This window comes from Quercus suber, unplaced genomic scaffold (assembly GCF_002906115.3).
Source record: "Quercus suber isolate HL8 unplaced genomic scaffold, Cork oak 2.0 scaffold_180, whole genome shotgun sequence".
In the NCBI taxonomy this organism is placed as follows: domain Eukaryota; kingdom Viridiplantae; phylum Streptophyta; class Magnoliopsida; order Fagales; family Fagaceae; genus Quercus; species Quercus suber.
This window is the reverse complement of record NW_027069639.1, coordinates 913,223-926,196: the sequence shown is the minus strand read 5'-3', so window position 1 is coordinate 926,196 and position 12,974 is coordinate 913,223. Positions and strand designations below refer to the sequence as shown.

The 12,974-nt window shown below is 37.1% G+C and overlaps 2 protein-coding genes across 2 annotated transcripts; one reads left to right on the top strand and one right to left on the bottom strand.

The window, feature by feature from the left end:
* Nucleotides 1-1,580: 1,580 nt before the first annotated feature.
* Nucleotides 1,581-5,089, bottom strand: LOC136069621 (mitochondrial succinate-fumarate transporter 1). Its single transcript, XM_065778343.1, has 2 exons — nt 4,530-5,089; nt 1,581-2,510 (listed from the first exon to the last, which is right to left on the bottom strand). Exons 1-2 carry the CDS (start codon nt 4,929-4,931, stop codon nt 1,974-1,976), a joined length of 939 nt encoding a protein of 312 aa, XP_065634415.1. The 5' UTR covers nt 4,932-5,089; the 3' UTR covers nt 1,581-1,973.
* Nucleotides 5,090-11,017: 5,928 nt separating this feature from the next.
* LOC112005521 (late embryogenesis abundant protein B19.3) lies at nt 11,018-12,452 on the top strand. The gene is made up of 2 exons (XM_024037780.2): nt 11,018-11,246; nt 11,790-12,452. Exons 1-2 carry the CDS (start codon nt 11,132-11,134, stop codon nt 12,074-12,076), a joined length of 402 nt encoding a protein of 133 aa, XP_023893548.1. The 5' UTR covers nt 11,018-11,131; the 3' UTR covers nt 12,077-12,452.
* The last annotated feature ends 522 nt before the right edge of the window (nt 12,453-12,974 follow it).

Genomic DNA, 12,974 nt, shown 5'->3' with positions numbered 1-12,974 from the left:
TTTATTTTCTGCAATGAGTTTGTTCCTCAAAAAAAAAAAAAAAAAAAACTATCAATAAGATCGGTCACACTTTACATGTTGTATGGTGTCCTCCTCTATCCAACATAGTCAAAATTGAACACCAATGGTTGCTCGAAGGGAATAAAGATGGTAAATGGAAGGTAGACCGTAGACCTTGCGTTTGGGATGCCAAGAAGAGAGGCCTTGTTTCTGCTACCTTGCGTTGCTCATGGTTGGGATTCTTTTCTTATACTAAATGGACTAATAGTGTTATTATAAAATTATGGGCCCTCCTTTAGATTCGGGTTGCCATTAACCTAGAATAGAGGCTTTAAAAAAAGTCTTATTTTAGGCAGATTCTTTGCTTACCACAAAATGACCATTTAACAATAAGGTACGTTTGGTAGATAGGGACCGTAATGTAATAATTATTTCTATGGCTTAACTATTCAGCAGTTTGGTTATGTTTTTATTACAAGAAATAGTCATTCTTTAAAATGAAGAATAACTATTCATCTCTAAAAGTGATGTAATAGCTATTCCTTAACAGGTGTATTAATTTCTACAATTAATATATTTATAAATAAACAAACTTTCCATATGCACATAACAATTAAGAAAAAAAAAAAACATAAAAGTAACTAATCTCTCTTTCGATTTGAAAAAATGTTATTTTTTAGGAAATATAATTATGAGTAAGATATTTTCTAAAATATATCTTAAGTTTGATTTAAAATACTTTCATTCCATTATTTTCAAGGTTCTATTATTGTGTTGTCACCAAACAAATGAATAGTAATAAGCAGTATATTACAACATTTTATATTTCTTGTAATATCTATTTCTATTCCTATATAATTACCGTTATATTCTACCAAATGTGCCCTAAAGGCTAAGCATCCCCCGCACTAAGCTCCTTATCTAATCACACTACTCGAGGCAAATTGGTGTGCTCATATTTTGGCTAATGGGGGTTAACAACATGCCAACAACAGAAGAAGGAAGTACTTTATGATACTTGTCCTAGATATTTGTTTAACTCTTTTATTGGTAGTACACTGGAATCCATATTTTGTGCGCATCTTCACCATGTTGCTTGTTTTGTATTGAACTTTTTCTAGTTGTTCAATGCTTATTACACAGAGGAAGTCAGGTAGTAAAAACATTTTCTAGTCAGGTAGTACTGTCCCACTGCACCTAGACAAATAAAAATACTTTCCTTCTAGTGAATGAGGAAATCAGAGTAAAAACTTTGCTTTCCGCAAGGAGATACCACTTAGGAAGTAACCAAATTAAAGTTCAATGTCACAAAGGGCGTTAAGAATGTACTGAATTTTCAAATGTCCAAAAGGAATGCTAAAAAAACCTAGTGAGATTGGCCGAGTGGTTGGGCACTCGGTCTCAAAGTGGCTGTTTTGAGTTTGACTAAGAGCTCCATAGTTCAAGTTCAAGTCCAAGCACCAGTACTTTGAAAAAACTCCTTGAGCCAGCGATTTACCCTATTATGTGCCCACTCGTCGCAAATAGTGATTAATTTCTGGTTGAAAGTTTTGAAGAAACATTGTGAAAAACCAAAAAAAAAAAAAAAAGGGATGCTAAGACATCTGCTGCCTCCTCATATCCATTCTTTGGCCACATCAAATTCCTTCAACTTGTCAAGAGTCTTGTAACTCAACTTGCACCTCATAATATCTTCAATTGAGATATCTAGAATTCAAATCTCTCCGCTTCAAATTATCAATACATCAAAAAAAAAAAAAAAAAAAAAATCCTTCCACTTACATAAAATAAATTTCCAAAGCTAGAGGGATTGGTCATTACTGCCCCAAGGCCCCCCTACCCCCTTTGCTTGCACCTCAAAATTATTGATATGATTTTTTATTCTGGTGTTCACACTAATGTTACAACAATTTCTTAACTCTATACTTGCAATGGAATTGAAAACCATACAAGCAAAACAATGTGAATGATACCTACAAGGGTGCACCACGAAGATATCTCCTCTCATAAAACCCAGTCACTTGGTCAGCCACAGCCCACATTATGGCCTGGCCAGGTGGGATCCTCATGAGTCGGGGCAAAAGCCCTTTCCACAAGGCAAGAAGCCCTTCCTCTGCATATATTGTTCTGATGGCATGGATCATACCTTTGTATTTCAATGCACCTCCGTCCCGGGTTTGAGCCATCAACCTTGTTTTCACAACATCAAAGGGTCCAGTACACACAGGACCTGCTGTACCTGCAAGAAATCCCGATATCATAGACTGCCATGGTTGGAGGACTTTCCCATCACCTTCATGTTTCTTCCACAATAGTACATCAAAAGCATTTTTCGCTGTAAACATGGCAGCCTGGTTTGTCCCGTTACGCATAACAGTTGGAGCAGCCCCTGCCCAGAGACCAAGGATGCCTTCTTCCCGGATGATCATACGAGCACAGTGCACAGGACCCTTATACTTCAGAAGCTCAGGACTCAAACCTCTTTGTTGCTGCAATCTAATTTTAACCACCTGTACCAAGTAATCCCCAATTTCCTCATAAGACACAGAGAATGCATTAAGGTAGGTAATGCCTCCACAGTCAAAGCTAAAAGTCCAATCACTCCATCCAACTACAAAAAGCACGGTAGTATCTCCTCAACACATACAAATTACTAAAACTAAACTTCTTGATTTCTTTTTATTTTGATTCTAATAAACAAGCTGTTTAAACATACAACACGCCATGCAAAACTTTCAAACATCTATTTGTTAATAACAAGTTCGCCCCAAGGCCAATCTATGTGCAGATTACACAGAAATAATATTATGGGCATTGATGATTGACGTAACTGAGATTGCAATTTAATATTTTCTTAACTAAAATTCATTAAAAAGTGCAAAAGAGGTGCAATCCTAGTACACAAGAAATATGCAAAGAAAGTGCTAAAATAAGACAAGGAAAATATACAAAGATAATAAGCAAGAAACTATCATACATGAAGTCCAATAGACTAAAAGGAGAAAAGTGATCTACAGATGATGTTCATTCATATAAGGTCTGAAGAGTTGAAAACTTGAAATATGCCAGACATTATCATCCAAGGGCATATCATCTATGAAGTCTTGTTAGACTAAAAGGAGTAAAGTGGGCTGCTAATGTCCATTACTATAGGGTCTTGAGATATGCCACCAGTGACCCTTTTCCTTCAAAAGTGCGTAAGTTCCTTTCTCGCCCATTTCGCAATTTTACATTGGGAGCTAGTGCACCCATTTTAACAGCAAATTATGTAAATACATCTCACATCAAGAGATAGAAGACAAGAAAGAAGAAGAATTGTGTTTGAGAGAGAGTCTTGGAGAACATAAACAACTACCCCTGATCACATTTGGCACTCATGTATCAAAGTCCAACACAGATGACCAACCAATTAGTGCTCATGTGCAGCGAAATGAGAAAATTAAATAGGTAGACCTATAGAACGCTTATTACAGCAGGTATCATGATTTGACAACTGGCCTCCCTAGAGCATAACAATACTCCATTTAGTAACCAGAGTCTCAAATCATTCTCCATTTACATCTTAGGATTCAGGAACAAAATTAAGAAGGTTTAAGAATTAATAAGAAAACATTTCACTTTCTTCAGTAATCTTCATTTGATAATGAAAAGTCCAGCCTGATTTTCTCGATAATACATTTTTTTGTTACTTTTAGGGATGAATTGCCATGTATGAGTGCCACAGGCTTAGTTTTAATTTGTTCACCACTTTTTCTTGATAAGTAATTTCTTAAATTTATTTGAGCATTGTATTTTGTTTTGATTGTACTTCTTCCTTAGTACACCACCATTGTACTGGGGTTTTTTATTTCTAATAAATATTTCGTTACCTATAAAAAAAAATGATGCTAATAGCCTAAGAAGCACAAACTCTCTCCAAGAGCTTTATTGTTTAACTAGCACTTTCAGATGTTCCTAACGAGGACGTCCATGTTCAAATCTGCCCTCCCCCAGATAACAAATTATAAAAAATTAAAAATAAAGATAAAAATAAAAAATACTCTAAATTCCCCAGCTTGACTGTGTCCAACTCGTGTCCGAGTCAGACACGTCTACTCCTGTAGGAGACTCTTGCATGTAGGTCCAGGACCTCCTGGTGTGCTAGGATTAAATGAGTTTTATATTTTGATAATTGCTATTTATTTCAACAACTAAAAATAAAGATAAAATATGCCTATAAATAAATAAAATATACCAAAAAATATATTTATACTAATTACTTCTTGTATCTCATCGTGCCGTGTCCTAATTTTTTTCCAGCATTATTGCCGTGTCCGTGATTCTTAGCTAAATAGCAAAAACAAAACGAAAATATTAGCTCCAAATAAGTTGATTTCAACTTCACTAAGCCAAAAATTGGATTTGGAATCAATTAAAACACATGGTAATTTCAAATCATGTAAAAAAAAAAAAAAAAACATTTTCCAGTAAAACGTTTTCCCGAGAAAAATACTGAAATTCAGAAATCCGCATTAACAAACGAAACAAACCTCAAAAGGCGTAACGATAGCGAGAGCTTCGAGAACTCCGGCACCGAACCCAGAGAGCAACCTCCCCTTATTGCTGATCTTCCCAGTCTCAGAGTCCTTGAAAGCGCCCTGAAACATGGCATTGGAGCCCATTCGAAGCGTGTACTTGAGAGTGAGGTGAGTAGCGAAGGGAGTCAAGCCCTTCCACAGGGCACGCACGCCCTCGGAGCGAGTAATCGTGGTGCCGCAGTGGATTATACCCTTGTAATTCCCGGACCGGTCGAGCTGGAGCCGGGTCTTGATGACGTCGATCGGCTGCAAACAACAGGCCTCCACGGTTCCGCCCAGCGAGCCCGAGATGGCTTTCATGTAAGGCGGGATCGTTTTCCTCTTTTCTGGGAATTGGGATTCTTCGGATTTCATAAGGGATTTTGGATTTTCTGATTGAAAATGAAATGTAGAGAGAAAAGGAATATAAGTGTTTTTGCTTCTTACGCTTCTGCTTCCTTTCTCTACTCTTTTTTTTTAGTACTGGTGAAGTGACTTCTCTCAGCCAGGTGTGTTTTTAAAAGCAGCCTCAGACTGTGTGAGGAAATTAACAATGTATTTTTTTTTTTTTTTTTTGATACGTTTTAAGTTGGGGAGGGACAAACTCCACGAGGAGATTCTTCATCTTTTCCTCGATGTGAAGTCATCGACAACCCAACAAAAAAAAAAATTAAGAATTAGGACTAATTATTTTAGATTATTTAAGTAAATAGTATAAAATGGTGACAATCAATTGATAGGGATGTTAATGATTTTAATAAGGGCTTTTGGGTGATTTTTTAGTGTACTCTACTAAGTAGATTTTCTTAAATCTTAATTATTTTTTAATGATTTAATAGTCTAGATTCTACAATGTCAGCATTCTACTAATAATAATCTTAATTATTTTGTTTGCAATATTATTTTATTATTTTAAGAATATTGTTAGTAGAATGTTAATATGACAAAATCTTGACCATTAAATCATTAAAGAGTGGTTAGGATTTAAGAAAATTTACTGGTAGAGTACCCTAGGAAATCTAGAGGATCTAAATCCGTGAATAGTATTATCTAATAATAGACATTACAAGAATTGAAAAATTATTGAATAATTCTGAAATATCATAAATGCGTACTTCCTCTTCTTACATAAATTATAGGTCCCACTATAAATTTAATTAATGAGACTCACAGTTTTGTGAGAAGAGTGAGTACGCATTAATAGTATTACGAGAGTACTCAATAATTGCCCACAAGAATTTAGTTGGACTCTTCCCTCTTTATATAGGAAAAAAAAATATACAGCATGTGAATAGGGAATATTTCAAGGGGGTACAAATAGAGGGTATTAACCAAATTGTCACTCCTTCCTTTTTATGTTGTGATAGCGTGACGCTGACTAAATCCAATTCATAAACTTGGAAACGAAAGAAAGTGTATATCCTTTTCTCAAGTAGGTAAAGTTGGCATACGAATCACTATTGCTTTGCCTTAGACTCTATTGGAACAAAGGAAAGAAAGGAGCGGAATGGAGAAACGAAAGGGACATTTGTCAATAATTTAATAGTTTGCCTTAGACTCTATTGGAACAAAGGAAAGAAAGGAGCGGAATGGAGAAACGAAAGGGACATTTGTCAATACTTTAATAGTTTGAAACTTTGTGTGCGTTTGCGTAGTGTTACCGTTTGTGTTTTTAGCGTCTGCGTTTTTTGCTATGTTTTATGCTACTATTCATGACCCAGTTAAAAATACAAAAACACGCATGCTAATGTATTATTGAGTCTCACAGTACTATTTACACATTTTAAAATTATTTTACCATAATATTTTTAGCAATAAGTTTTCAATTTTCAGTAAATAAGCGGTATCCAAAGACACCCTTTAAATGTATAAATTTAGTAATTGCCATTTTTCTTGATATTTGTGTATAGTTTGACTATTTTAAAATATATATATATATATATATGTGTATATATATATATTATTCAATATAGTATTAAATGCGGTTTAGTCCATATGTTGATGGCTCTCGTTAACAATAATCATAAAATAAAATAAAAGTTGTGGAGGGAGACGCTAACAAAGGAATTGTTCGCTTTGGTGCACTCATGTCTTAGGCTCAAGCTTATAAGGCATGTGTGGGAGGTGTCTCTCCCTGATGTGGGATTGAACAAATTCGTGAAGGTGACATCGGTCTCCTCGGCCCATTTCCAAAGCGAACAATTCCTTTATTGGGGTCTAAGACAAATCTCCCTACCACAAAAGTGTTAAAATAGCTTGACCAATTTTCTTTGGGACCAAATAGGACAATGCCTCCCTTTAATAATTGTTAATTTGTTTTCTTTCTTAGCACCTTACCCCAAAAAAAAATTTACACTATTTATTAGGTAAAAAATATATATAGTTTGGATTCTCAAGAATTAAAAATACTTAAATGGGAGAAATGAAAGGGAATGGTAGGTAACTAAAAGGAGTGATGCATAAATGAGATATTTTCACGTGGGGGGATTGCATGTGCGTCTAGAGGCTTTTTATACCAAAGTTTCTCATTCAGGATTCAGATTATAAAATATGCTTTTTTTTTTTTAAGTAAATAATAATGAATCAATGATTGCTCAATATGGTTGAGACGTATACTTACTATATATATATAATTGTGGGAGGAAAAGCCCAACCATACGTAGTGGGTCTAGAGCCCAATGTGAAGGTTATTGTATGTCCGAAGAGACTAAAATTGTTGATGGGTACTTCACATGAATGGATGATACTTGGGAGCAAAGAAGATCCGTCCGAAGAGAGCATCAATGTACCGAAGAAATCATATCTCCTCGGATGTAAAGATTCTTAGTCATATAAATATCTGGGGGGTTCGAATGAGTTTACTAGTGACTTCAGCATTCTAGATAAGTTTTGAACACGCCTGGAGATAAAAAGAATGGAGAAATATCTAAAAGGAAAAGCTGCCACCACCGTATTAAATGCACTGCAGCAACTTTTCTGGTCGCATTTATGTGGAGAAGACCCCTGAACAGTATAACTTCAGCTACCACCACTCACAAAAAGCTAAACAAGATACATGACATGACATACACTCAAGTAGGTATCCAGATAAAGAACAAGTGGACGATGGGGATGAGGGGGAAGGATACTATATAAAGAAGAAGGGCTCCTGATAAAAAGAAAAAAAAAAGGAAGAGAGAAGCTTTATTGTATCTCTAAGAACTGTAACCACTACTGAATTTATCATAAAACCTCTTCGGACTCCAATTCATTTCGTTTTTACATGTATCTTTCAGCTGGTTTATACTTAGAGGTTTTAATCAGTCGTTGTTAATTCCATAACTTACCTAGCTCTATCATCCACGCTCTACAAATTCATTGTTTTGGGCTTGGGCCACAAATCCTAACCCTACAATTGGCGCCGCTTGTGGGAAGAGCTTGGGCAAAAGTGGAAGCAACAGTTGATAATGGCTGAACCAAGGCAACAACCAACAGGATCTGGGGCGTCCCAACACATAGACCCTTTTCTCAATTTGGAGCAGAGACAGGATAGTGAAGGCAGCGTGCACACTACGCACCCTGAGCGAAGCCAACCACATGGAGGAAGTCACGTGTCTCATACAGAGAAGAACAACATGCAACTGAAAATTGAGAGGCTAAAGAGGGAGTTACGCCAGGCAAAAAGAAAACGTATTTCTTCATATTCTGATGAGGATTGGGGTGACGAGCAAGATGTCACTTACGAGCAGAGATCTCAGACACCAATCAGTGAATCCTTTTCATACGAAGAGGAGCACCGTCGCAAGAGGCAACCTCAGAGCCCATCACGTGGAGGGGTAGGAAATGATGCTATGAGCAAAACTTTGAATCAAATCTCTAAGTCACCCTTCACGCACAGGATCGAAGGGGCGAGACTTCCTCGGTGTTTTAACCAGCCAACCTTTACCATCTATAATGGTAAAATGGACCCTGTGGAGCATGTGAGCGACTTTAATTAGAGGATGGTTGTCTACTCCAGAGATAAAGCTCTGGTGTGTAAGGTCTTCCCCTCCAGTCTTGGACCAGTTGCAATGAGGTGGTTCGACAGCTTGAAAGTAGATTCCATCAATTCCTACGAGGAGCTCACTTAAGCATTTGGTTCACGTTTTGTCACATGCCGAAGAGTGGCCAGGCCCTTGTCTTCTCTGCTATGCTTGAGCATACAGGAGGGTGAGACCCTGAAGGCGTATTCGGATAGGTATTGGAAAATGTTTAATGATATGGAGGGCAACTTTGATGCAATAGCCCTCAACACGTTCAAGCTTGGCCTCCCTACTGACCACGGTTTAAGGACGTCCTTGTCTGGTAAACCTGTTACTAACATGCGTCAGCTCATGGACCGTATTGAAAAATATAAAAGAGTTGAAGAAGATCAGCAATAAGGGAAGGGTAAGGACAAGGTTATCCCCTAGGAGAGGAGGTATTTCAAGTCGGACCGTTACAATAACAACAAGCTACGGAGGGATTTCGTTGGGCAGTCAAGATCAGCAAATGCTCAAGCGGTCAATACTGTGTTCAAGGAGCTAGTTCACCAAATTTTGGAAAAGATCAAGAATGAGCCATTCTTTAAGTGGCCGATTAAGATGGTGGGAAATCCTGATAGACGCAATCACAGTCTCTATTGCCAATACCACCAAGACCATGGGCATACCACTAAAGATTGCAGAAGTTTATGGGATCACTTGGACCAATTAGTCCGCGAAGGTAAGTTGAGACACCTATTGCATCACTCCAGTGGCCGAGGAGGTCAGATGAATTCTGAGCCCCAGAGGAGAGATTCTTCGAAGCCCTTATTGGGAACTATCAACGTCATCTTCACCGCACCAGGGAGAACAGGGGCCTGGCCGTCCAAGATTATGTCGGTAGCTCGTTTACCGATAGGGAACTTTGGTCAAGATCTGAAGAAACCTAAACAGGATATCCAACCGGTTATCGGGTTCTCGGATGATGACAAGATTGATACCATCCAACCCACGATGACATTCTAGTAGTCACCCTCAGAATTGGAGGATCTAATGTGAAGAGGGTAATGGGGGACCAGGGTAGCGTGGTGGAGATAATGTACCCTGACCTCTACAGGGGGCTGAACCTAACACTTGATGACTTAACACCATACAGTTCTCCCCTGGTAAGTTTCGAGGGAAGAATCGTCACTCCGAGAGGCCAAATATGGCTGCCTGTACAGGCTGGCTCGGAAGTTAGTGTGAAAACTATCTTAAAAAAAAAAAAAAAAAAAAAAAAAAAAAAACAGATTATTTATTTCTTAGGTTGGGCTGTTATAGCGATTCACTCGTGTGACCTGCCATGCCCAAGCCTGCTTAAAGTTAGACCCATATAAAGCCCGTTCAATTCTTATTCTAATTTCACTCTCGGCTAATGCTACACTTACAAGCCCGTAATAGTTGCTCAAAGCTTTTTCAAGCCCATTAGTAAAAAAATGGCCTTCAGAAGCAGAGTCTGCTTTTAATCCTCCAGACCCTAAAAAACAGAATAAAAAAACAGAACAAAAGGGAGAAAGAATAGATTGAACAAAATTTACTTAGTGAAAGAAGCCTTCCATTTTAAGTGTGACAAATTTTATTTGGCTTATCTATAATAATAGTGTACTTTTTTTTTTGAAGGCTTATATATTACTTGATATATCTTTAAAAATCGAAATTATGGTATTTAATAATTAATATGATCCGTTAAATAGATTCTTTTGAAGTAGAGAGGATCCTTCTGGAGCAGAAAGTCTTTAATAGTTTTTTCTTTTAATTTATATTTCAAGCAAGCTAGAGAAATTCTATGCAACTAATTTGAACAACTAATTTGAAAAATGTGAGTAGATTCTAATTAATTCAACTGGAAAAGTTTCTTATTCACGAATAAAAAAATTTGGAATTCAAACCTACTTACATAAAAAAAACCTTATTGATATTTTAATTTGATGATAAAAAAACCATTCTCATAATACTGACAAGCTAAAATATTATTGTATTTTTTAAAATAAAAATAGTAAATTTTTTTTTTTTTTTTTTAAAGAAAAGGAAAATGTCTTTTATGAACTTTCAGGTTTGTTCCACCTGTTTTTCTTTCTCTCATATAACTTGCAATTTGTCACATTTCTGCCCAAGCAAGCATGTGTGAAGTTCCATGGGACTGATGTGTAGATTGTTAGCGGCATAAGGAATGGCCGAATGGGAGACCACGAAGGACACGTGGAAGACATTAATAAAACTAGCATAGGCATAGCCAATCGAATGGCTGGAAACGAAGCTAGGACTCGTGTCAATTTGATTGCAGTAAATAGATACTGTTTTCACTGACTCATGTTGCTACTTGTCATTCACCCGTAGTTCCTCTGCTACTCTTTTGCCGCGTCTATACCCTTACGTGTCTTCTACCCTTCTTTCTCAGCTTCACAATTGGATCCTCTATATAAAGGAGTAGTGTGTTTACTTGGATCTTCATTGTACTTATTCGTATGATAGCTACCAATAATCAGTGCAATTGGCAACTGAAGCTTTGATTATAGCAGTTAGTGGTGTGAGAGTAAAGTCTTAAGGAAAAAAAAAATGGCATCAGGACAGGAAAGATCAGAACTTGACTCCAGGGCAAGGCAAGGAGAGACTGTTATTCCTGGTGGAACCGGTGGGAAGAGCCTGGAAGCCCAGGAGCACCTAGCTCAAGGTACAAGCTACTTGTTTTTTTTTGTTTTTAGGGTACTATAAATTTTCTATGTGAAAAGTGGATACTTTAAATAGAATTGAAAAAGGTAAAAGAAATACGTGACATTAATAATACTCATCTAAGATTTATCATTATGTTTGTGGGACAAGGACTCCACACATTCGAAGAACAAAAAGATGTCTGCTTGGTACCAATTAATTTGGTTTTTTGTTTAATTTTTTTTGGTTAAATACAATGGTAATTAGAAAAAAGTGAGATCTCAAAAGTTGTATTTAAGTAAATTGTGATAAACAAATACTATTAATTGATAAGCTAAACAGCTAAAAAAAATGTTTGGCAAATAGATAACAAGATAAAAAGACTAAATCAGCCAACTAAAAACAAATTGGTTAGTTCATCTGCTTAATCAAAATAAGCTGAAAGCATGATTTCTTAACAAATAAAATTCGCAGCAAATAAGCACTAAGCAACTAAGTTAGCATAGACCTAAAGTTGTGAGCATGATGATATTGTGCTAATTTGGCATTGCTGGTGGTGATGAAGGGCGTAGCCGTGGAGGGCAAACAAGGAAGGAGCAGCTGGGACATGAAGGGTACCAGGAGTTGGGCAGCAGAGGAGGACAGACTAGGAGAGAGCAGCTGGGACATGAGGGTTACCAAGAGATTGGAAGCAAAGGAGGACAGTCTAGGAAAGAGCAGATTGGACATGAAGGGTATCAAGAGATGGGTCGCAAAGGTGGACTCGGCACCATGGACAAGTCTGGAGGAGAGCGTCCAGCAGAGGAAGGGATTGAGATTGATGCGTCCAAGTTCAAGACTAAGAACCGTTGAATATGACTACTAAATAGTTGTGGAACTCTGGCTAGCTAGGCTTTGTGTGATGTCTCTCTTCTGGTTTTTGTAGAATAAACTGGTTTAGGTTTGGTAGTTGTGTAAGAATAACGTGTTGCTTTTCTGGTTTGTGCTTGTGTTCCATTAGTGTATGTGTGTTTCTGATGGATTGTCATAAACCAGACTTTTCTATGAAGTCTTAGATAGCTAGAAATGGGAAGGGCTCGATGCATGATGCCCTTTTTTGTGGGCAATGGTTGGCTTAGTACTTTCAATTGGTTGGTGCTAACTTTTGCCTTTTTGGGGAAGTGTATAACAAAGCAACAACCTTGTTTTCTGAGATGAAAGATGTGAATCTTATCACTTTTTGCCTTAAGCTTCTGACTATGTAGTGTAGCTACTGTCCCTTATATAAACTGAGTATAGTCAGCTAAGACAATCCAAAAGAGTTAAAAAAGTGGAACATGCTAAAACTAATATCCATTAATATCATTGTCAATTTTCTCAAACTACTTTTTCCAAGCAGGTGTTTAAATTATTCCTGCCTTCGATATGAGCTGCTTTAAAAGCCTTTACCATCTTTGCCATGAGATTTCCTACCTGACCCCTTTGCCACCTTTGCCATGAGATTGAGATGCTTACTAGAAAATTCTAGTGAGGGCAAGAATGAGTAAAGAAAAATTCACCGGAAAAAATGGGAGGTCCTCTCAACCTAAAGTCTTTGCCATTAGTCCTTTGTAATCATTCACTCACTCCCCAATCCATGCCAATCAATTTCTGCAAGTATCACATGACTAAGTATTCAATTCAATACCCTTCAATATAGATCAAGCATCTTACAAATGCACACCAAAGCTGAAATTGCGAATGTCTATTTCATGACAAAGAAAGAAACCAC